General features: G+C 42.2%; 1 protein-coding gene across 3 annotated transcripts; it reads left to right on the top strand.

Annotated features, from left to right (window-relative positions):
* Positions 1–444: 444 nt before the first annotated feature.
* ccdc9 (coiled-coil domain containing 9) lies at positions 445–22,856 on the top strand. Of its 3 annotated transcripts, none has more exons than XM_084350041.1 (15): positions 445–566; positions 1,655–1,699; positions 1,951–2,055; positions 2,645–2,797; positions 5,198–5,605; positions 6,241–6,324; positions 6,674–6,838; positions 6,919–7,100; positions 8,397–8,458; positions 12,769–12,898; positions 13,001–13,133; positions 13,412–14,000; positions 14,408–14,635; positions 15,642–15,803; positions 19,909–22,856. In XM_084350041.1, the coding sequence occupies exons 2-15, from the start codon at positions 1,697–1,699 to the stop codon at positions 19,911–19,913; spliced, it is 2,409 nt and encodes an 802-aa protein (XP_084206167.1). In that variant the 5' UTR covers positions 445–566; positions 1,655–1,696; the 3' UTR covers positions 19,914–22,856. The 3 variants fall into 3 exon arrangements, with proteins under 3 accessions (XP_084206167.1, XP_084206165.1, XP_084206166.1); XM_084350039.1 differs by having other exon boundaries at positions 448–566; positions 14,384–14,635; XM_084350040.1 differs by having other exon boundaries at positions 453–582; positions 14,384–14,635.
* The last annotated feature ends 2,587 nt before the right edge of the window (positions 22,857–25,443 follow it).

Raw genomic sequence — 25,443 nt, 5'->3', positions numbered from 1 at the left:
CAGCTGGCTAATCTTATTTTGGTCACTTTACTGCTGGGGAGCTTAACCTATAATAAAATAGGGAGTAACTCCACCTGTATGAGACTGTGTGAATATTTGTTTTTATATAGTTTTAGTGGTAAATTGTTTATCTTGTTTGGGACTGTGTTTACCTTTAAGAGTTTGGGCGGCAGGATCTGGCCTCATCACGGCTCGGTTATCAGGTCACAGTCGTTCGCTGGCCGCTGGCGCCATCTCGCGGATATCTCCGGAACTATTTTTCTTGTAAAACTTAACTTTAACTTCATTTGGTTTCGATTATCAACGTCGCTCTTTACCAAATCATTAAAATAGTCACTACAGATCAACGTTGAGTGAGTAAAATGGCAGTCACACGAGATGTTCCCCGTTTAGTCCAAGATGGACGCTGTGTCTTTAAGAGCAGCGAGAGGAGGTCTTTATTTGGCAGGAAGTTAGCCGCGGCTAACAGGAAGCCGAATAATGAGGGCGCACTGAGGAGCAGGAATTGGCAAAGAACTACGAGTCTCAACATTGCTCTTCAGTCGTTACAAGTCCCCCTGATACAGGTATCAAACACAAAGTGTGAGTTACACGCGTGTAGATGTTTAACTCGCTGTTCAGTTGTATGTGGTCCGTGTGTGTGTGGTGTGTTTCCATCGTGGGGGCTTCGGCGCCTTGTGTCAGACATGGCTCAGTGTGCTTACATTACTGCCCAGCAGACCAGAGTACAACAAATGGATCAGTGTAACTGCTAACTGTGAGAGTGCAGTGATGTTAATGGTTCAATGTGGCCGGTATCACCTCCACAGTCTGTGTACATCGTGTCTGTTGTGGCTCAGGTAATTTATATGTACTCCTGTCTGCAGTTGTAATACGCTTACAGAAGCTTTGGAAACACATGAAGGATTTATTCATTTGGGTTCTTGTGCTCCACATACTCACACCTGGCTGTAACCTCACCTGTGATTAGCTGTGACCTTGATCAGGACACGTCTGACCCTCAGACAGGAGCAGTGGGGCAGCAGCTAATTATGGTGTCAATCAGTGATCAATTGAACTATTATCATCATAATTATTCAGCAATAGAAAATGGAGGAAAGTCATATTTCTTATGATGTAGCCCACAGATATCTGGTATGTATTTTTATTAATAAGACTTAAAGGTTATCTCCAGACATGTTTTGAGACATAAATATATATTTTGTTCCGTAAGCCACAAATATAGATTCTTTCAATTTGTAAATATTGATTATTTCATGAGCTACTTTACTGTTAATTAAATTCTCACTGCGTGTGCACCGGGGGCTTCAAGTTTCCCAGTTGCAGGCTCAGCAACTGGGTCAGAAATCTACCTGACCAAAGCCAAGTCGATTTTTACTTGCCCCTCCACAAACTTTTCCCCAGCAACGCTTTCCAGCTCCTCCTGGGGGATCCAGAGGCGTTCTGGCCTGGATCCATGGATGGATGGATATAGGAGGTTATCAAATCACAGCAAAGACTCAAGTTTATTGTCATGTTTAACTTTTATTTGGATGGCTCAATAACATACTTCCTCTATCATCAGTAATGATGTGGAGGTGGAGGTAATTGAATGTTAATGTTATATAAAATTGCTAATAAACTAATCTTTGACTCTTCATCTTCCTCACCACAGGAGGAAGAAGCAGTCGGCCACCTGTGACAGTCGGAGGCAACTATGGTGAGTAAGAATGAGAAAAATCACGATTCTTGTACAGGTGATGTTTAGGAACAAACTGGCAAGTGCATCAAAAACAAACAGTTTGAAAACAAAGGTTGTTGTCCATCTAACCAGTTAATTTCTTAGACATAGTAAAGAGTGTTATCTGTGTTTTTACAGTACTTCATGTGGTCCAGTGTTTTCTTTAAGTCATTTAGGACAGACTGGCCTCCTCTTCATTACTCTCCTAACCCTCCTCCTCTCTGTACCAGTCTTCAGCGGTGGATCTCAAGACCAAGGAGGAGAAGGATGCAGAGCTGGACAAACGAATCGAAGCTCTGAGGAAGAAAAATGAAGCGCTTGTCAAGAGGTACCAGGTATGGACTGCTAGGTTTAACACACAAACACACACACAAAATGTATGTTTGAATGTGCCCTTCAATTTAGGTCATCAGCAGTACCAGCATTTCCTTCAGAAAAGTCTGTAGTACCACGACAACTATTTCCATTTAATTTGTGATCACTTTTGGGAGTGCGGTGCAGATTCTGACCCTATTGAAGTCAGATACTCTAATTTGTTACCTTTAGTTACTTTGCAGATTGCATGCTGCTTTTTAATTATTTTATTGTGAACCAGATATTAAAAACAAAACGCTGATTCAGAGAGAGAATCAGAAAAATGCTGAATATATGATTTGATCGGTCGGCCCATAGTATATAGTATATTGTATATGCGTACATGTAAATACATGTATAATCTACCTTTTTACTGTTACTCTCAGAAATGTATTGCCAGGAAATTACTTTTTATACTTAAATACATTTAATATCAGACCCCTTAAGCATTTTCCTTAAGTATTATTGGTATGGGTGACTTTCAATTAAACATGGCATCATCAATATATTTATTTTGGGACACAGCTGCGTAAGTGTCCGCACGCTCAGTCAGTCTCTCAATCTCAACAGGAAATAGAAGAAGACAAGAAGAAGGCCGAGCAGGAAGGCATTGCTGTGACAACGCCAAGGAAGCCCCGCCCCCCCCATGAGCCGGAGACGGACAGAAGGAAGACGGAGAAAGAAAACTTCACCGTCACAGTCGACCTTTCTAAACCGATAGTGGTAAGACATGATGTGGATCCTGAACCTTTTTAAAATCATGACAGCTCAACACAATCTCACGGATTGATCCTCTAAAATCATTTGTTTGTTGATGATCTGTTGGCTGTAGAAAACATAACCTCGTTATCTGTTTGATGATGATGCTGCAGGCTGATGATGCAGCTTATAAACTCTGACAGATTCTCATTACTGTGATCAGTTTACCAATCACACACCTGCCAGTGTACCCACCATGCCCCGCGTCAGTTCTCTGCATCCACTCTTGTGTCACATGTGTAGGCTGGCAGTTGCATGCGCGATAATCTGATATATTTAATCTACAGTACAAACTTAAGATCCTACAAATATCACACACTTTTTAAAAAGAAGTACGAGAAGCACCTGAAGTGGTCAACATCAGGGTACTTCATCATATTCATGTAAAATAAGTCTTGTAAATTCAGATTTGCCATCAGGAAGTCCTGCTGAATAATTCACCTCACTTCTTACATTGGTCTAATATAATTTGAAAAGACAGCATTAAAAACAATCACGCTTTTAGCTTTAAATCCAAACATAACAAAGTTAAAATATGAGAGTTTATGGAATGAAGTTCTCATCTGTTTTCTGCTTAGTGTGTGTTCCTGTATTGGTTGGCTATGCACCTACTGTGCCTCTGCTTCTGCTGTGCAAAGATTTGATTTGGCAAACATTCCTGGCAGATGTCTTAAAACAGAGCTGAGATGATTGTACCTGTTATAGCAACAGACCCGGGCACAGAGTGAACAGTACAGTACTGAAGTACCAAAACGTCCTGGAAAACGAGCTCTGCAATCTGTTTATCCAAATCTTTATGTTCAGTGTACAATTTCAGTTTGTTACATCTGTTATTGTGTACTGCGAGGTACAGGACGATGCAGTCCAGCAGCACCATGAGAACACAGACTGAACAAACAGGTCATTTTGTGAGCTACATGTTGTCAATTTTCTCTGAAGCTGAAAATAAAAGAGTGCAGCTGGAGTGTATTGATGTTTGCTCACTGAGCTTCAAGCTTCATTGCACAGAGAAACTTTGTCAAAAATCCATACAAATTCAACAGTGTATAAGAAAACAAATCAGCAACAGTATTCATGCAATTTATGTAACTGAAATAATAAATGAAAGATGATGGGCTATATGCTTGTATTCATAGGTTTCTGTATAGATGCTAACTTTTTTTTAGTTCATGTGATGAACTTGTTGGCACAGTTGCCTATTTATACATCAAGCAGTTCTGGAGCAACATTATCATTTATTTTGAGTCGTGTTTGTCTCCACCGGATGAGTACAAGTCTGAAATTCTGAGGGAAATATCTGTCTTTTCAGCTGCTTAATGCTCCACTGATCACCAGCTAGTCTCTAACGGTGTCTGTCTGCTGTTCAGCAGGTAGTGTTCAGTGGGACTTTTGCGTTTTAAACAGTTGCATGCTGCAACCAAAAACTACATTAAGAGAGCTGGGAGAGTGAACCAAACAGTAAAGTTTAGGCCGGAGTGGAGGTAATTGAAATTCGTAGTATGTTTCTAATCAGCCTCCTGTGGACTGCAGCAGGTCAGCTGAAGTTGGTGCAAATCAGGTCTAAGAGACGGCAGTCGACTCCTGCTGAGGTCCAGATTGCCTCAGAATGACCACTGATGAGTTCAGACCCCTGATGTTCAACCTGCAAAGGTTACAATGGCAACAGGGTGGCATCTGCTCCACGTGTACCTGTCTGAATGGATATTGATTCAAATCAAAAGGTCAAATTTGGTTAATTAGTCTGTTAAACCTTCTCTAAAGCTTGACAACAGACATCTGATCCCTGTGCTTTAAGAGCTCCTTGAAAACCCGATGAACAGTCGCTGCCTTTCTGTTCCTCACCTCGCAGTCTCTCTGAGTTCATCAGGTTGTAGTTTTGCATAATCCATAGCCCTGATTAGTCTTTTGTGCTTTTTATATGGCATCAATTCTGCAGATGCAAGAGATGGAGCCTGTTTTAAATGAAAGGTACAGGAGTTAAATTCAGGACAGGAAGTTAATTTTCCCCCATTGACCAACCCACAAACCTTTATTACCAGCCAGGTATTAGAATGTGATAGTAGATGTGTGCAAATCCACAAAAATGCATTGGGATAGGTGCTGAATATCCAGAGTACGCTTTCGTAATAGTAGAATAGGACATGAAAGGATTATAAAAAGGTTTCATTTTTAATGTAATTTTTTGAAAATGTATCCTGATCATCTTCTGTGTGAGGATTATTTAATGACCCCTGAAGTTTCTGACCGTCATGTTGAGACCCCCCCTCCTATGTCGGCCGAAACAATGAAAATATAGCACTCACTAAGTATGATTTACTGTAAATGTTCTGATCATACCCTTACTACCGTTTGTGTTTCCTGCAGGAGAAGAGAGTCGTGAATGACTGGAAACCCAGCACACCTCGTGGCCGAAAGACCTCAGAGGAGAGCGACGGCCACGGAGGGCCAAGCGACAGCCACAGCCCCCCCAGGAGGACGGGGTCTGGACGAGTGGGTCGGGGAGGTCAGAGAGGAGGAGGAGCAGGAGGAGGAGGTGGCGGCCGTCCGGAGAGGAGAGAATGGGAACCCAGGGAACCCAGGGAACCCAGGACACCCAGAGATGGAGAACATGGGGAGTCAGGAGGCCCTGGACGTAGAGGAGGAAGGAGGAGAAGAGGAGGAGGAGGAGGAGGAGGAGGAGGTGGAGGTGAAGGAGAAGGTGGAGGAGGAGGCGGCGGAGGAGGAGGCGGCGGAGGAGGCGTGACACCAGGTGGTACAGACAGGAAATCAAAGGTGAGTACGGATGAATTTCTGTAGTAAGCTACGAAACTTTAGTGATTAAATGCATGCAACAATTAGTCGACTAACGAAAATTAATTGCCAAATATTCAGATTGTTTTAGTAGTTTTTGAAGCAAAATTGTCAAACATTTTCTAGTTCTGGCTTCTAAAACTTAGAGATTTTCAGCCTTTCTTTGTCATTTATGACAGTAAATGAAGAGTCTTTGTGTTTTGAACTGTTGGTTTGACAAAAGAAACAACTTGAAGACGTCACTTTAGGCTCTGGGAAATTGTGATGAGCATTTTTCACAATTTTCTGACATTTATAGAAAAAACAATGAATCAGATACTGCAAATTATCTACGGATTAGTTGCTGCTCTAAAAGAAATGATTGAACGTAGAAGATGAAGAAAATAAAAGGCAGTCAAAGTGAGAGACACAACAGATGAGCAGCCGATGGAGGAATCAAGGAAGGTCAGAAGGGGGGGGTTGCAAAGGCGTTAGTTGCAGCTGTAAAAAAATATTTCCCGCCGTGAACTCCTGAGGTGTTAAATCCTGTGAGGCTGTTTGCAGTCTGAATGCCAATGTTAATGTCTGGTATGTGTAAAGTAATACATTGTAATATATCACTATGTTTTTTTGGACAGGAGTGGGAGGAGAAGAGGCGACAGAACATTGAGAAGATGAATGAAGAAATGGAGAGAATAGCAGAGTATGAGAGAGGACAGCGGGTGAGAGAGTCACTGTTTTCATGGATTATTTTTATCAAGTTTCCTCAGACGCTCATGTTTGTTGATCCGTTAATCACTTGTCTCATATTATTGATTGAGCAGCGCAACTCAGTTTTCCCTTTTTTGTCAGTTTGTAATGATATCTGTCCCTGTTTTGGTCCCAGATTTAAAATTCTGCTGCCCATCTATGCCTTTTTTCTTTAATAAAAGTATATATTATCAATGTTGTGAATTGTGATTTGAGGAGAAACCACACTTAAATTAAGCTTCAGCACTTTAATCGAAATATGCTTTGGGCTTAATGAATGTGGAGGATACTTGTTGTTACATGACGAATTGTTCTCTTTAGTCGGATGGAGACAAACCGATCCGTAACTTCCTGGACGACCCGAGACGTTCAGGGCCTGCACCAGACATAGACCGCAAGGAGGGCAGCAGGAGACATGTACGGAACTGGGGAGGGCTGGACTTTGACAACGTGAAGACAGGGACAGAACTGGAGAGAGAGTGGACTGTGAGTAATTAACAAACAAACCATTCTTTTTAATTTTTATCCTTCCTACTGTGGAATTAATAATTTAATTGTCCCTGCAGAGTCGAAGGCCTGGTCCTAAAGGCTCTGTGGACATGACCATGTCCATGACCGGCCGGGAGAGAGCAGAGTACCTGCGCTGGAAGAAGGAGCGCGAGCAGATTGATGAGGAGAGACTTGCACGCCATCGTAATGCTACGGGCCAGTGGAGACGAGAGTGGGATGCACAGAAGACGGAGAACATGTGAGAGAACATTTATTTTTCAGGAGACACTGTGATTTCTGTGATGCTGCCTGAGGAACGGTGCCAAGCTTCAAATGGGTCACAATCCAGAGTATCTGCTGTTTGTGCACGTCTTCAGCATCTTAAATTCTCTTCACATTTGAGAAACAGTAATCAGCAAATGTTTGGACTAAAATCATTCAATTATTAAAGTAACTGATGATTAATCTTCTGTCAGCCGACTCATTGTTGCAGCTCCACTTTGATCACATTGATAATAAAAAGTCATGTACGTATCTCAAAGGGAGATCTAGCACACGGAGGATGTAAGCAGCATCGAGATAACTAATTCACAAAAGCATAACGCACTCAAAGTCACAAAGACAACAAAACTAACTGTAGCATTTCTACTCTAATTATACCTTATTAAGTTACTGGTTTCACAAGAGAACATCCCAACCATGAGTGACTGTTACCAACATGTGCATCATTTTATCATTTCACAGGATTGGTTCGGAAAAATGTCTTGAAAGCAAATACATCAAGATTGATGTTCACAATCTACTTTTCTCAGTTCAGATCCGATTCGGATACTTAAATTTGAATATCAACTGACACCAGTACTGATCATCAGAACTCTTTTATTTTTTTCCTTGAGAATTATTATTATTTTTAAGATTACAGGATGCTGTAGTAAACCACACAGCACTAAATAAAACTGCATTCAATTTAAACGTATTCCAGATAAATGTATTTGAACTGCAGATTAGAAGTTTTTGTGTACACACAGGTGTCGGAGAGCACGTTTCTATGGCAACTTTAAGCTCAACTTTAAAAAACTGAACATTATCAACCATTTAAAGTTGTAAATTTTCAAGACTGTGGAAGCTGTGGACATCAGTCTGATATCAGATGAGTGAATTACGTCCCAAATCTACCTGAATCTATCTAGAGAGCTACGAGGGCACATTTTCCTCTGTACACCAAATTTTCTCCTTCCCCGTGGTGTGTTCACCTCTCTGTTCATGCGGTGAGTCTGTTTATAATCTCAAGTCGAGCAGAGATTCAAAATGGCCACAGCGAGACTTCAGTAAACTCAGCAGTGGTCCATCGTAGAAAATAGCAAATGGCATAGCAAATACATCAAGTCTCCTCCGAGGTCCTCGTCAAAGACGGAGGACGTGAAGACAGAAAGAGTTTGTCGTCATCTTTATTCAAACTGACAGCCGCTCAGAGTTTCGTGACAAGAAGGACACACTGATGCTTGGTGTGTATCCGTGTGTGCGTGTCTGTCTGACCCTTCGGCTTTTTTCACAGGTTCAAGGAGGACCCATATGTGGCTGCAGAGGGCAACACACCCGAGCAGGGCAGCAGGAGAGGCAAGTACACACACACACACACACTCACACACCAGTACTGTGCTGTTGCCGTGGTTACACAGCAGCTGGCAGGACTAGGACAGCAGCAGATCGTTGATCCTCCTCCATCCCGTGTCAATCCAACATGTCGTCACACACACACACACATCATAGGACACAACACCATCTCTCTCCTCCAGCTAATTAAGTTGATTAAGCTCGTTATGTAAACGCTCGCTGAATTTCCCCGGAGTTCAAATCAACCTCTTAAGCCGCGGTCGTTCTGATCTGCGAGGAGCTTTCAGAAGGACCCCAGCGTTCGTTTCTGGGCGCTAACTGATTCTCCTTCAGTGAAGGTTAAAACAATAAGTAGATAAACAGCAGTGACCACCAAAAACCTGCCAAAAAATAGATTTATTGTAAGTTCAACATATTTCAAAATGGTGCACAACAACATCTTTGTTGTATAAATAAGGTTTGTAATTAACCGTTCCTCACTCTTAATTGATGCGAGTATTTTTCTGTTGTCTGTTGAATGATAAGTGACAGCTGTCCTTGACTTACGCTCACCTGGAGCCAAAACTCAACCAAAGAATTAATCATTCTTCACATTTTAGCAAAACATATTTTAACTATTTGTTGTTTTATTTGTTCTGTGTGTTACTAAGATATTTGTGTGTGTTCTCAGCCGTATGTACTTTTTAAATTGCTCTTCTGGGGATAAATTATTGATAAAATATGTGATCAATTTGAATTTAAAATACAAAGAAAGATTACGATTTAGTGTTTTTACCATGTAAATTGAGTTTAACAGTAGATCAAGTGTAGTTCTAGTCTTTCTATTTAAATCGACATTTAACCCTGACAGCCAGAGACTGACTCAGATTAAAGCATTGAGACTCTGAGGTCGACTCTTTACAGTGTCAACAGAGGAGCTTTATGGCTTGATTTTGCACATGTATGTTGTTAAATGTCAGTCAGTCATCCGGATGATAAAATAATTTACTGTGGGACGGTGGTAGTCCCAGGACATGGCTGTTGACTAAAGCCACAACATCAGACACACAGAGCAGCAAACCAAGGCTAATTCTGTTTAAGTGGCTTTGAATCTTTAATGCTGCTCTTTCTTCCGATTGGTCGCTTGGTGTTGGTAGTTCACATTTAAGGAGCCCAACTACATATTTTAATTAAACACCAGACGTCAGACTCCCGCACACTGTCCACACTGCAGAGTTTTTCCCCTGAGACTGCACTGATTAAAATCTAAAAGTTAAAAATAAAGGCACTACTCGGACTGTGTGCTAAAATAAGGTTATTTGAAGATAGGAAGACCTAACTTGATAAAACAAGAAGCAGTTTGACAGATTTTAGCAGCCTTTACCACACAACACATTTACCTCACTGGTGATCATAAGTTTCAGTTTAGTAGCTAGATTATTAATGTTTACATAGTTTTGATGTCTTTGATTTATTTTATTTGTGTTACGGACGAGGTCTGTGTGTGTGTTTGTGGTAGGCGTGCTGTAATGTGTTTGTGTGTGTCCTCTCTGCAGCCCGGGGCCGTAACTCTCGTGCAGAGCCTCGGGGCAGGGCCTCAGGTTAGACCACAGCATGGGACTGAGACTAAACTGTGTGTTTTTGTTCCAGTTGTGTGTGTCTGAAACACAACAGCTTCACCCAAAACCAAACTCAGCCCTGACTCACAAAACTAGACTCAACTTAGTCCACTGTTAAAAATAGAAGTTAATTGTGTTTAAGCAGACTGGCTCACCGTGTGCAACCCTGGTTCCTACTGACCTGCCTCCAGTGATGTCACTCGGTGGCTAAATTGCATTGTGGGTAATGCAGACAGATTTTGAAAAGGAAGAAGAATGTGTGGAGTAAAACAGGTGATAGCTCTGGTTGTATTGTGTTGATTTTGATCATTTTCTTTTTAAAATGTCCATAATGAGTCCAACAGTGTTTTGGAGTGTAGTGCGAGACCAGTGGACTGCATTTCAAAACCTGTTGCCTACATTACCCACAATGCAGTGACCAGTGATTTCACTGGAGGCAATTTATCAGATTACATGCAGCTTCCACAGAAGAGTTACCCTTTAACCTACACACTTCCTGCCCTAATACAATTAATTTGTATCAATAAAATCGGCCGTACTGATGCAGAGACAGTAAACGTGGAGGTCAAACGGAGTCCAGTCGTTCTCAGGGATTTCTTTGGAATTGGGTGAGCATCTGTAAGGATTTGCTAATCTTTCCCCGAGGCTGGCAGCACTTTAAAAGCTTCTGACTGCACACACACACCAATCTGTCCACCAGTGTTTGTAAATAGTTCACAGTGTTGTGTTGCCTTCTCTAAGTACCGTGTGGGTGATCTTTGCCGTCTTTACGGCCGGAGATCTGCTGAAAGTCTAATCACCAGTCGCAGTGATTGTGTCATTGTTCTGTGCGAAGGTTCAAACACAAGCTGAGAATTATTTCTAACTGCTGTTCGGTCCTGTTTTTATCTTTTCTTTGTGTCTGACTGTAACCGCAGAGTATATTACAGATTATGGCATTACACCTGCCCCACATTAAAGCCTGCGCTCGCTTTGTGTATGTGCGTTTGCGTGTGTGTGTGTGTTCTCTGGAATGACTGAGTGTCCTCTTCACAGCCCCGAGCCGCTCTGTTCAATCTCTTCATTATCATCCTCTCCTCACTGATCCCTTCATTTCTTTTGTACTTGTATCTTTCTCTTTCTGACCTTTTTCATCACATCCTCCCCTCCTCTCTCCCCCTTCATGCTCTTATCCCTCGTCTCTGCTTTTGGTCTCTGACCTTCTCTCTCTCTCTCTCTTCCTCCATCCTCTGCTCTCCCTCCCCTCCCTTCACGACTTTCCTCAACTGACTGTTCTCATTCCTTCACACCTCAATACTTTACTCTTATTTAAATATATATATATACACTCCCTCTCTCTGGCCCTCCTTCATCCCTCCCATCATCTGTTCTACGTCTCTCACTGCCTTTTATTTTCCACACCTTCCACTCTTTATCATTTCCTTTAGTACTGTAGCTACTGATCATTTTCATCATGGATTAATCTGTCATGTTATTTTTGCCATTAATCGTTTAGTCTACAAATGTAAAAAAAATGTGAAAAATGCTCATTGCAGTTTCACAGAGCCCAAAGTGACATCTTCAAAGTGCTTTTGTCAAAGAAACACTCCAAAACCAAAAGACTCTTCATTTCCTGTCATGAATGATGAAGAAAAGCAGCAAATCCTCACATTTAGGAAACTGGAACCAGCGTTTGACATTTTTGTGTGAAACGAAATGATTAATCGACTACTTTGTGTCACATCTCTTCCACACAGCCATCATTTCTTTCCTCCAATATTTTTCTCATTATTTCTGTCTCCTTTCATCATCTCTCATTTTTGATAAATTAGGACTGGGATTGAGTGGTCCTTTGCTTGTAACACAGTTTGTGACTGAAATAGAAAATGGTGAATTATATTGATTACTATAAGGTTTGTTAGAGTATCCCTTGTGTAGAATATACAACCCACTGTGTGTTTTCACAGTTTCTTTGGTGAAAATTTTCCTACCCAAGGTTTTTAAAATGTTTTTGCTAATTAATTCCTAATGATGTTTATATAAAAACAAAATGATTCACCTTGTCTGAAAAGGAACGAGGTCAGTCAGTGAGCATCTGTGGCTGTAGTTGGTACGGTGCGTCCCTCGCTGTTGGCACTGGACAGGCCTTTTCGGCGGCTTTTTGCTCGATGAGCGTGTAGAATTGGCTCGTCAGTTACTGTAAAACACTTGAACTCTGTTGAAGCAAGTTGTATATTAATGTTGAAATTACAGTCTGTTGTACAGTATGCTGCTATTGAACAGCTCAGTTTCAGCATTTCTACAACCATAGTGATCTTAAAATGATCTTTTTAAAGACTGTTGCACACAGTATTCAGTCTGTAGCTCAGTTTATCCTCTTAAAAATGTGTAAGATGTCCTCTCCTTCCCTCCCAGTCATCGGGAGTCGGAGTCATCCATCACCCACCACCAAGCTAATAGACGTTTGACCTTGTCCCAGAGTTCAGATGGACTCTGCAGGACTGTCACTGTTACTCAAGTCTCGACTCTGATGTTACGTTTTTACTAAATACTCATTTAAATGTCTTATTCAGAAGAACTCCACTCTTACATTATTGCAGAATGGGGTTTGTATGACATTGAACATCCATCATCTCTTTTATCATCTGTCAGTCCCTCCCCTTTCTGACCCCAACCTTTTAGTTTTAATATTGCCAAAGCAATGTGATTTACTTTCACCATTAATTTTTCCTCCAGACGACAGCAAGCGGCCTCCTAGAGCTCCGACATTTGGTGACTTCCTGTCTCAGGGCAGGTCCCAGGGGCCCCGGGGGGACCGGGGGGACCGGGGCAGAGGAAGGGGCCGAGGACAGAAACCAAGCTACAGGTGAATCTGAGCGTCGCAGCTTCTCCTCCACCATGTCTGAAAGGTTTTCTGTTCAGTCTGCTGTAGTGTGTGACTTCTGACACATCTGGATTCTTTTAACAGCATGCATGACAACCGCTGGGAAGGAGAGAAAGAAGAAGAGGACAAGGAAAAAGAGGACAAGACAAAGAGGGAGGAGAAGCCTAAAAAGAAGGAGAAACAGGAGGAGAAGTCCAAAGCTGCTGCACCACAGAAGGTAGAGGGGCTTCATCCGGATTAATAATGCGCTCACTAAAGACACAAAAGACTACTGAAAGAAACAGGAATTTAACTACAGAGCCAGATTTTTCCCTCAGGAGTTTGTTGAGACCAAATCTTAAAGCTTAAGATCATATATGGGTCATATTTCTGGACGCCTGGTGAAAACAATGTTTACCCAAAGTACAGAATGTGTAAATGGGTCACTGCAGGTTTTTAAGTGCAAATTATTTTCAGTTACTTAACCAGTAATCCCCTCTTCCCATCTTTTCACAGGCGGAGGAGAAAAATGGAGACGGGGAGGAGGATGAGGACGAATGGGAGGACGCCAGTGATTTCGAAGACGAAGCCGCGGAGGAAGGGAGTGACTCAGAACACGACTCCAGGGGCGACGAGAAGAAAGACAAGGGGAACGAGAAACCATCCAAGAGCAAAGACAACTCCTCTGTATCTCCCGCACACCGTTCTCGATCAGCAGGAAGCCCCAAAGAGCAGCGGACTTCCAGGCCAAAGGTCCACATCCCGCCACCGGCAGCAGTTCAGGAGTCTCCCGAGGGAGGGAAGCCCCTCAGCCCGTTCTCCCCGCTGGACAGCCACCAGCCTGTTTCAGACTGGGGGGAGGAGATGGAGATGCTGTCGCCGCGGAGCAGCATGGGAGGGGAGAGCCCGCTGAAACCTCCCAGCTTGGAGGCCAGCCCGCCGCAGAAGAAGGAGCAGGAGAAAGAGCAGGAGAAGGAGCAGGAGCAGGAGCAGGAGCAGGAGCAGGAGCAGGAGCAGGAGCAGGAGATGGAGAGCCAAGCTGCCAGCTCCAGTGAACCAGCTGAACCAGCTGAACCAGCTGAACCACAGAAAGAGGAGGATACAGGTACAGATGCTTGCTGAGGTGTCACCTTTTCAAAAAGTCAAGTAGGAAATAATTCAAAATAACACCGATGCATTTGAAATACAAAAAGGAATCTATCACTCTGATCTTTCTCTCAAATCACAGAGTTTCTGATGTCTCTGTGATTTGTCTCGATGTCGGGATTGAAAGTTGGTGGTGGAGAAAGAAATGCTGTTTGAAATGTAGCTCTCTTCTTCTCTGGCTTTGATTTTGTTTCTCATTTTCTCTGCTCGACTTTCCTTGTGTCTGGTCTCATCTCTACTTTTTCTTCTTTTCTCTGCCTCCCCACCCTCTCCCCTCTGTCTTTTACCTTTTCCTCCCCCAATCTTCACCTCCCCCCTCCCCTCTTTGCCTTCCATGCTCAGCCATAGATGTTTCCTCTCCTTCAGAGAAGACTAAACCCCAGCAGACTGTGATCGTGTCAGAACCAGAGCCAGACTCCCCCGCTGCACCGCCATCTGACCCCACCCCACCGCCATCTGACCCCACCCCACCGCCATCTGACCCCACCCCACCGCCATCTGACCCCGCCCCACCGCCATCTGAACCCGCCCCCTCTGAGGTCAGTGAGGCTGCTGTTACGACGGACCAGGAAACACCTGCTGCTCCATCGCCAGGTAAAGAAAATCTAAAAAAAGATGTTTCTCTTAGGAGAACGTAGAGACCAAAGAGTTAAAAGAGAGTGAATACTGGAATATATTCATCTTGTGGACACTAACACGACTCCATATGAATGATAATGTTGCTCTGCTGGAAATGTAAATGAGCAGCTGTTTGCATACAAGATCACCACGTCAACGTAAATGTGATGATGTGTCAAATTTGTGTTAACAACTTGTTTCCGCTGCCTCCAAGTAGCTCACCATGACTTTGTCTTGCGTACTGGCACTTCTCACAAGCTGCCGTTACCATGCTGGTACTCTTTTCTGCCCTCTCCATATGAGCGATTCATAATGGGCATTAAAAACACCACGTGAAGCCCATCTTTTCCGTTCTTGCCTGCCTACTTTTTCCTTTCGATGCTCGAAGTGCTTCGTTTCTGTGACGCACGAAAAGACACAGTATCCATGATCAGTCCTGACAGTCCTGACAGTCCCGACGGTAGCTCCGTGGGTTACTTGTACCACTGCAAGCACTCCTGCCGCCGCACACCAACATATGAATCAGGTTTAGAAACATCAAGATTAGCATCTTAGCATGCTAAATTATTGGACAAATTTTTTTACCTGATAATGGCGATAGATGGAAAGTCAGGGGATCGGCATGATTTGTTCTGTGTTGTCAAAATATTTCATTCTGAACTACAAAAACACATCATGGTAGTAATGGTGGAAAGTCAGTGTATCACCAGAGTCCGTAGGATTAATCATGTAGGCGTCATGAACGTCTGAACAACTCCAGCCAATTGTTGTCAATATTATATTCTGGACCAACAGTCTATCATTGCCGTCCCCACAGCCAAACTGTTAAAAATAGCTAAAAATGAAACTAAATCAATGAATTTGCCCAAAACTCCCTCTAAGCATAAATGTTTTTTTACACAAACATGTTCTTGGATGGTGATCAATACTGAACAGATCAGTCGAATGGATCAGACACTCTTCTTTTTCTCTCTGTGAGTAGACAAACCGGACTCTCCTCCTCCTCCGGCCACTCTGGAGGCCGACCAGAGCTCCTCTGAACCAGCAGGAGGGGAAGATGACGACACGGCGCCCGCTGAGACCGACGCTGCGCCCGCTGAGACCGACACTGCTCCGGCAGCAGAGACAGAGCAGACGTCCTCAGGTGCGGTCCATATCACTGACTTTGAGACTGTGGTTTACTGTAAGAAATCCCCTGCGCTCGTCTAACGCCCACTCACGCTTCACTCTTCTTTTAATTTCTGTGCTTGTGTCTGTTTGATTTCCTCATCTTTGTTTTCCTTGTTGTGGTTCTCCCGCTCGCTCAGCCTTCTTTCCCCCCCCCCCCATGTCTAAATAAATGATGGGAGGAGCCGTTTGATGGCAAATCCAAAGAGATATTTATACACTCGCACACAAGCACAGTGTTTTGCCTGTTTCTTGGATCTGTCACGAGCCTGTCGCAGCATCACTGCCTCCTCCAACCAATCAGGACCCCACTTCCTGTTTGAAACTCCTCCTGGCTGTCTTCCTGCTCCTTCTGTAATGGACTGAATGTACTGACTTTACCTCCTGTAATGGTCTTCTGTATTTACTCCCTGTGTGCTGTACACTGCCCCTGTCCTCCCTCCTCCTGTGTGCATCTCCCGTGTCATGTATTTTCTTTTCTTTTTGTTTTTTTTACCCTTTTCCGGCTGTGATGAAAATGCTTGCATCATTGCATGGCATGCTACCTGCTTTACCAAACTGTGGTGCAACGCCTCTTATTCTCGCTCGGTCAGTTTTCCTGGTGTTAATGCCAGTTTTTAAATCAAATATTTTTTTATTTACTGCTGCAGAGCGAGAAAAAGTAAACTGTGAGCCTGTTTTCTGATACCTTCACGGCATCTTGGGAACCCAGATAACTACCTTGTTTTTATCAGTTAGACGTGCTTTGCTGCATCATTGCCTATCAAAAGTATTACACTCATAAATCACTGTATGTAACAACGATCCCAGGAGATAAACCTGTTATGTTTAGGACTCAAAGAATGTGTTCGCTGGCATAATAATCTCTGAATGTCCTGAACAAATCTGGATTTAAGATGGTGCACAGATTGAGAGGGCGATGCGTCAGCCAACATGGATGACAACATGCGTCTGAGCAGAGCCAAATAAGAGCTTGGGGATCGACTCATAAAATCAGGGCCTGTATTCATCAAGCACCTCCGAGTAGGAGATCAGTCCAAACAGTGAAGCATCTGTGGTCCAACTTTTAGGACAAAAGTACAATGATAACTTTACTTGTGGTGCCTCAACATGGGGACTTCACTGTTTCTGAACATGACTGTGTTTTGTGTCCTCTGATGAAATAATGGATGTGAAGTTGTGTTTATCGATGCCAACCCATAAAAAGCTTTTATTGTTATTTATTGCACTTCCTGAACATTATACCACATGACATTTCCACTCGGTGAACACTTGTAACCAAAGCACTTCATGGTACCGTGGTTCATTAGGGTGTAGGATTTCAGTGTGGGAGCCTCCAGTGGGAAAAGGGACCACTCACCCTGGTTAGAGTCAGTGTTTTCTCCTCGTTGAGCTCCGCGTGATGTTTATATTTGTGTTTCTGCACATAGTGGTTCAAAAGTGAGCATTAACCACAGTCCAGTCCAGTCATTAGTCGCTCCCTCACAAACACTTAGCTGTGGTTGTGGTATTATCACTTTGGCAAATAGATAAGTTTTTCGAGGCACTTTAAAAATGGCCTCAGTGTCTTCCACGTTTGTCTTAAACATTGAAGTATAGAATTAAAATGATGCGGACACCTTTCAGCCACGTCTTCCTTAAGTAATTTAAAATAGATAAAGTGCTGCAGCCACACAGGATGCAGTTAAAAGTAGGGATGTGCAAGATTAGTCGACTAGTCCATTAAATGTTTCTACCCTCACTAGTGGGCAGCAGAAATACCAGTCAGATAAACTTATCTTGTTTTATTAACATTATCATTACTAATGTTAACGAGGCTGTACACAGTTGCCTCTAATATGTAATATGTGCAATCATTTGGGACAACGTTTAACCTTATAGATTAATGTGTGTTCAGTTTTCACTGTTTAATGTTTTATTACTTTTAGTCTTGTCAGGTAGTTTAAACCAAAGAGAAATGTATCATCAGGAACATCCTCAGTGAAAAGGTCAAAGGATGCTTGAGGCTCGATTAGAAATCCTCAAACATCAGTTATAGAAACATAAAAACAAAGTTGGTTTGTGGAAGAAGAACTGAAACAATTAGTCAATTAATGGATTAGTTGAGTGACGGGATATTATCTGATGATTGATTTATTGATTTGGTTCCTCGTCATACAAAAGCAGGGCTGCAATTTACGATTATTCTCATTATTGACTAATCTGCTCATTTAAGAAACTGGAACCAGGAAATGTTTGACGTTCTTGCTTGAAAATTAACTGAATTTTAATGAATCAGTTGTCAAAATAATTGGCAAGTGACTTCCTTTCCGTTGACTAAGTGATAAATTAAGTAATCTTTGCTGCTCTATACAATGTTAAGCTGAATAAATTTGAGGTTTGGACTGTTGGTCCGACAAAATAACATTTGAAGACACAACTGCGGTCTCTGGGAAACCGGCCATTTTAACTCTTTTCAAAGGTTTTGAAAAGGTTTTCCTGATTAATCGATTAATCAGGAAAATGCAGTTCCTCTTTAGTTCTCTCGTTGTTGTTTAATGAAGACCTGTGGCAGAAACATGTTAAATTCTTTGTTGTAATTAATTTTTAAAGTTCACTTGATGAAAATACCAGATGAAACATTTTCACTGTAAGAAGATTTCCACCATCGTCGTCTGTTCTGTGGTGTAAATGACACACTGATTGCTTTTACACTTCGCCTGGTGACTCATTTGTGATAAACAGCAGATGAGCTCATGTGGGCATTGTGTGTGTGTGTGTGTGTATGCGCATGTGCACGCATGCACACACACACATCTGTTGATGTGACTGTGTGGCAGTGTTATTGTGTGTCGGTGTCGGGGTGGAGATCAGGAAACCAGGGAAATTAGAGGCACAATTAGGTTTTTAAAAGGCTTTTGAGAGGAAATGAGCTGCAGCCTGCTGGACAGATGATGGGCAGACAGAACGGAGACCGTTTGAAGTCTGATCGAATTAAATCTTGTGAGACTCCAGGGTGGAGGATCTGACCGTGGATGGAGATGAATGACGTGAATCACTCAAGTAGCAGCATGCACCCCTGTTTAAAAAACACTAACACAGTTCTGGTGATCCTTTAGTCAGTTTGTTTTAAAGAGAAACAAATCACCCTCCTTTAACTTCACCCAAACATGCGTACAGGGTACAGGCAGCAGAGTTTACAGTAGGCATGGGTCGTTGTTGATGAATCTGTCGATTAGTTTTTCAGTCTATAAAATGTCGATCAGTGTTTCCCAAAGTCCAAGATGTCGTCCTCAAATGTCTTGTTTTGTCCACAACCCAAAGATATTCAGTTTCCTGTCACAGCGGAGGAAAGAAACCAGAAATTATTCACAATTAACAAGCTGAATAACTCAAACCAGTTAAACTATTATCATAATAGTTGGCGATAAATGTCATGTGTTGACCGTGGCAGCTCTGATCAGTATCGCGCGATAAAAGCTTGAAAACGAAATATTAGCGTCATCCTCAAACATTTCTGACAATATGACTTTAATTATGTATATGCATCGCAAATCTTTGACCAAGTAGTTTTCTTATTTTGCCCATTTTGAACAACATTGTAGGTCTGCCAGTGGCTTTCACTATAATAATCTCATCTGCAGGACAGATTTGATGTTGACACAATTAGGTGGGGAATAAGAATATGTGCATAGCCTCCAACTTCTTTACCAATGACTTTAAACTGAAACATGTTTTATTGTGAGGATGGAGGTAAAAGTGCTGGTTGTGACGTAGAGATCAGGAAAGTGTGCGTACACGTGTACAGCTGGATGATTCAGTATAGATTATTAGGGGCTCTGCATGTGATGATTTGTCCCATTCAGCAGCAGACGAGCTGAATGTGCAGAGTGACGGAAATAATGCTGCTATAGTCGCAGTCAGGATCCTCCCCCGGGGCGGCTCGCTCTATGAATGTGCACACTTATGGTACCGTGATGTGCTTTGGATAAAAGCATTGAGCAAAATGACACACTCACACACACTCACACACACACTCACACACATTCACACATGTTCTTGGCCGCTGCACCACCACTTCCTCCCTGTGTTTGTATCAACAGGCTGAAGCTGCTGGGAACAAACAGACCCACCTCTCAGGAGGATGGAAACATGAGATGGATGAAGAGCATCACACTACTCATCACTGCAGTGACGTCACACACCGAATCAAAAAGAAAAAAAGACTCAAACCATCATGAGGAGGACTGTACAGCGCCACCATGGACCAGCCTCTCTTCAGCTCTCTGAGCTGTTTTAAAGCCTCTTGGATCACCTCTGAGCCAGCGCTCAGCCAGGTTTTGTCTCACTCTGTTTAGTGTAAAGGTATGAAAATAATTCACTGGTTTTTAATACGGGAAAGCTTTAATCTGTCGTTCTCACAGGGGTTTTCTGATTAAGGGAAATGAACTGAGCCTGATCCAATTTGTCCAAAAGGCCACACCTGTAGAAATGTCATTTAACAAACTATGTCTGGCTCTATAACGCCGGCTCCACACCTGGCAGGCCTCACTTATTTGTCACCACGCGTTATTGGCCTGTTTTTGTCTTGATAACATTCACACGCATATAAAAACAGAGAAAATTACCTTTCTCACATTAGCGGTGGCGTTTCTACCCACCTGAAAAGAAATGTATTTCATCACGTTGAACACGACGGGACACAAAACTAACGGTGTGGAAACGAGACGTCAGACAAGACTGTTATTGTAAGTTATAATTGGAAAAACATCATCAGACTTAATTTTCCTGCAGAACAAAATTGGATTAACCTTCACATGCAAAGCCGTCTCACTACAGACTCATCACGGCTCTAGTCTTGAAACTTTAAACATCTGTTGTGAGTGACGGCTGATCATCAGTGATCTCAGATCCATTGGTCCTCATAATGTAGAGATGGGACTCCACCCTCCAGCCTGTCCTGCTCTCTGCTTTTATTTTGTGGCTTTTAATGACTTTGTTTGTTAGATTTTACAGGGAAATACTATTGTTCATATCAGATCCCACTGAGCGAGAATACGTCTAAAGACACATGAACAGTCAGAGTTCTTCAGCTTGTTTACATGAGCTGCACTGCAGGTAGATCGGGATGTTTTTAATGTCATTTATTTTATGTTTTACGTCAGAGCCAGCTGTGCAGGCCTTCTGTCTCTGTGTGTGTGCGTGTGCGTGCGTGTGTAGAATAACTGACTTCAGTGATCATGTGGGTCAGATGTGAATCGGAGTGAGCGACTGGCTGTGAGCAACATGCCGTCGTTTGGCTGACGCTCTCACCCGGATTAACTTTAGGATCAGGTGTCTTGCTTAAAGGCACTTTGACAGAACACAATGTGACTTCCTCACATCTCCTCCTCGGCTCGAATTCTATCAAAATGCTAATTATGTTCTTAGATCAGTCGGTCCGTTTGCTTTTTTATCGAATTATGTAATTCTGCTTCATAATCAGAAAACGTTTGGTATTTTCAGTGATTCAGACGGAGCTGTCATGATCCTGATGGGCTGTGAATCATCAGCTCTTAAGAGAAAACTGTCATATCCGTCTGATACGAGTCGTCCTCTCCCCTTAGATGGAAATCTTGTTTTTAAAATTAAGTGTCAAAAAAGCTTAAAGGAACAGTTCACCCAAAGATTCAATTTCAGGCACCATCTCCTCACCCCCATGCTGATTGAAAAGTCAGGTGAAGTTTCGTAGTCCACCAAACATTTCTGGAGCTTCACAGCAAAATAGCGTTGCAGTGTTCTCGCTGGAGACTCAACAGAAACATAAAAATGTTTCCTTACAGCTCGTACAGCATAATCCAAGTCTCCAGAAGCCCTGAGATCCCAAATGAATTTGAATAGATGTTATTTACACCCCTTTTTAAATACGAAGGGGGGCGTGAGTAGATAATGACAGCAGGTTTGCTGAAAATGGAAACATTTTTCCAAAAAGTTCTGCGTGTATACGACAACGTGGTGATCCACAAAAAAGAGTGAAAATGCTGTATTGTGCATTCCAGGCGAGTCGGTGCCGGTGTAACGTTGCAGTTAAACAACAATGAAGTGAATTAAGACAAAAAGATTTCACTCTCTGCCCTTTTTAGGCAAAAACCATTATCGTGTAAGCGGCCCCTGAATTTAAATTTTTGGGTGAAATGTTCCTTTTTAAATAGAAAAAACCTGACGTACTTAAAACGAAATCAGTGGTTTTACATGAAGTCTTTTTAATTTTGTTAACAGCCAGGACTTGAAGATATAATTGTGTAATATTTGGAGATAGTGAAACATGAATCGCTCCTGCAGTAATGAACTTTTTATTGATTTTCAACGGACAGTTTGTTTTAGAGTGAACCCGTCACTCGTACCTCAGCAGACCAAGGGCTTCAGTTTGGTTTGTTTTTGAGTTTTGTTTTGTGCAAACGGCTCTTTGAATCATGTTAGTTGTAGCCTAGCCGGCTCGCCTGCGGTCGTTTGGTGACGAGCAGATAAATGAGATGCTTTAATGTTTTTGTGTTCTGTATCAGAGGAATAAATATGATGCATTTGGGTTGAAAGGAACCGCAATATGTACAGTTTTTAAATGGAGAAGAACATTCCAGAGTCGGGTGTTTGTGCAGAGTGTAGCCTGGGGGCTATGAAAACAATATGTTGTTTTATGTTTTCCTCTTTTTGCATATGGATGTTTTGTTTTTCTGAGCTTCGATGACTGATTGTATTTAAGGCAGTTAGATATTTCAGTGTACATCTGTTTCTACAATGTCTTCCTGTTTGATACATGAAATCGCTCTGAGAACTAACAAGGTTTGCCTTCCTGGATTGGTGTGTGCAGCTGTTTTCATAAAGTTATCAGGACTAGCATGAATCCCAAATTGTAGCTTTTTAATGTCGTCAAAGCCATGAATGAAATCAATATTCCCATCAGAGAGAAGAGCCCTGATGTTTGTACAGCTTTCCAAAACGTGTTCCCACATGAAATGTAAAGCACACGTCGGTTTTTGTTTTTCTCATTTAGCCAATAAATGTATTCCTCTGAGGTCTGTTTTATTTCTCAAGTCTTGTAACAAGCGTTGGGTAACAGGTGATAAAGCCCTTACATGTCCTTATAAGCTCAGTAGCAGTAATACGATTATATAAGCGTTTATAACAGCATAATTCACGCGTTAATTGTTAGATTACAAGTTTGTGTAAGTGCTAATAAATGAATCGAAGCCCTGTGAGTTTCTTCAGCATTACAAACACATTTACCAACTTAGCTATTTTGTAATTGTTAAACCTTAACTATTCTTTTTTTTGTTGCTTTCTTGAGATTAAAACATGCCTAATTCTGCATTAATTAGCTGGTAATTATTAAAAACTAACTAAACTCTATGACAGCAATATCTTGACAACCGCCGCTGTAGGATCGACACCGCCGCTTTGACGTTTACATCCGTTTGTTTTTTATATGACCTCAAGACATCAGAGCGAGAAGGATGAGGCTGCATGACATCATCCACAGGAGACAGAAATATAGTGAATATTATCGTCTAGGCCAGGAAAAAGGAAAAAGGGCGTCGATGACGTCACCAGCGTCTTTCTGACGCTACAATGCGTCAGAAAGATTTTGGACTCGGAGCAGGCGCACAAAAAGGCAAAGCGCTCTGGAGAAAAACTGAGACCGACGGGGGAAACAGTACAGAGGTGATTTACAGCATGTAGAGCATCAATATTCTCACATCTTACTCTGAAGACCAGAGGTGATTGTGGAAAGACAAACTAAAAGTGTGTTGGTGAGTTTAAATGAAGTAAGTTTTACAACGTACACTCATTTAAGTTTGGTCAAAGAGACTCTTGAATGCAGACGGTGCATGGTTGTATTTTTCTCTTTAATAAGAACCACAAGTGTAAAAATATCTCCTTTAGTCACATTTCATGAGTTTGTTTATTTATTTAGTAGACTGGGTCGTGAAAACGCGTCTTTATCTACGGGGTCTCGGACTCTCTTCTTGATGTACAAAGTCATAATGAGAGAACGGCCGGGGCTAGCTGGTTATCACGCTAGCTTCAGTAGATGGTGCAATCTTACATATTGTTCCTTTAAATGCCTCACAATCCGACAATAAACATGTTTATTAAGCATCTTATTAATGCTCATTACATGGATCTTAATATACATTTTCTTCTGGATGTTTGAGACAGATAATAATGTTCAGAGGCAGGTTGAAGGTTTTCTGCATCCATGTTGGATTAAAACCATCTGTACTGTAATATGTGCAGGTAATAACACAGCTGCACACACACACACACACACACACACACACATGTCTGCTCATTCTGCCCTGTGCACACTGTGAATACCCAGATGCCTGTTGTTGTGTTGGACTCTCTCTTGTGACCTTCACTGCTGCAGGACAGGAAGAAGAATGACCGCAGCTCCTCTGTTCATCCTGTTAGCAGCACATAATGAAGGTTAGAAATCCCCCTCAATGCACAGCCTCGTTTTATGGCCGCAGCCTGTGACTCATCTGGAGGAAAAGCTGTTTTTTTTTTTTTTTTTCTATGGTTTTGATGTGTGTTTTGTGCGCTCCTCCAGCGACCAGCTGCTGTGCGGCTCTGACAGGCTGGAGGAGAAAATCCGCGGCGGTGATAATTTGTGGATGAAGCCGCATCTCTCCCATCTTCTGCTGCGGGACGTTTCTCTCAAACTATGACCCAATCGTTGGGTGTTGCGTACTTTCAGCCCCTCCTCGTCCGGAGCTGCGTCAAGGCGGACGGAGACACGCGGAGCGGCGCCGGAAACACGGACGAATCTATTTCAAAATAAGAGTAGACTTTTTTTTGTTTCTCCCCTTCTCAAAAATAATGGTCCAGCTGGTGTTTTCGTCCAAGTGGTAGATGTAATAATGATCCGTGAATGGAGACGGTTTATATGCATTATAAACTTACACCAGGGTTAGGGGACTTTTTCAAATGTACATAAAATTTGATTGGTGGACACAGACTCGTTATAATTTAGGATATTTGTGAGGTTATTTCACAGATTGGACTTCAGACTGCTCCCTCCTGATTTGTCACAGCATTCAGCATCAGAGCTATTTGCTGACGAATGCATTAACTTTAATTTTCTGCCCAGCACAGCGTTAAAAATGATTCCAGTGTTGTGAAAAACACCCAAAAGTAGAGACGTTATGATTAAATATTACTTTGGTAAACGTGAAAGTCACCCATGCAAGTAGTACGTGAGTAAAAGTCTTAAAGTAGCTGGTAGTAAGTGTACTAAAGTATCAAATAAAAATAACATTACACATGTTTGTATGTATTTACTGAATGCTGCTGGTCGACCAGTTAGCTGCCTGGCCGATCATTGGCTCCAATATTCAGTATTTTTCTGGATAGCGATTGCAGATTTATAAATTGAATATGCTCTGATGCAGCGTGCAGTTGGCAAAATAATCAGTAACTAAAGTTTACAAATAACTGTAGTGAGTAAAAAGTACGATATTTGCCTGCAAAATGTAGTACAAGTACCTCAAAATGAAACTTGTGTACAGTATCAGAGTAAATGTACTCGGTTACATTCCATCACTGACTATAACAGAGACAGACACTGTTACTTATCCAGGTTCATTCACTGGTTAATG

Source organism: Pagrus pagrus (genome assembly GCF_965226575.1).
Source record: "Pagrus pagrus genome assembly, chromosome: 4".
Classification (NCBI taxonomy): Eukaryota; Metazoa; Chordata; class Actinopteri; order Spariformes; family Sparidae; genus Pagrus; species Pagrus pagrus.
Note: the sequence above shows the minus strand (reverse complement) of the source record. Positions and strands in the feature narration are given on the sequence as shown.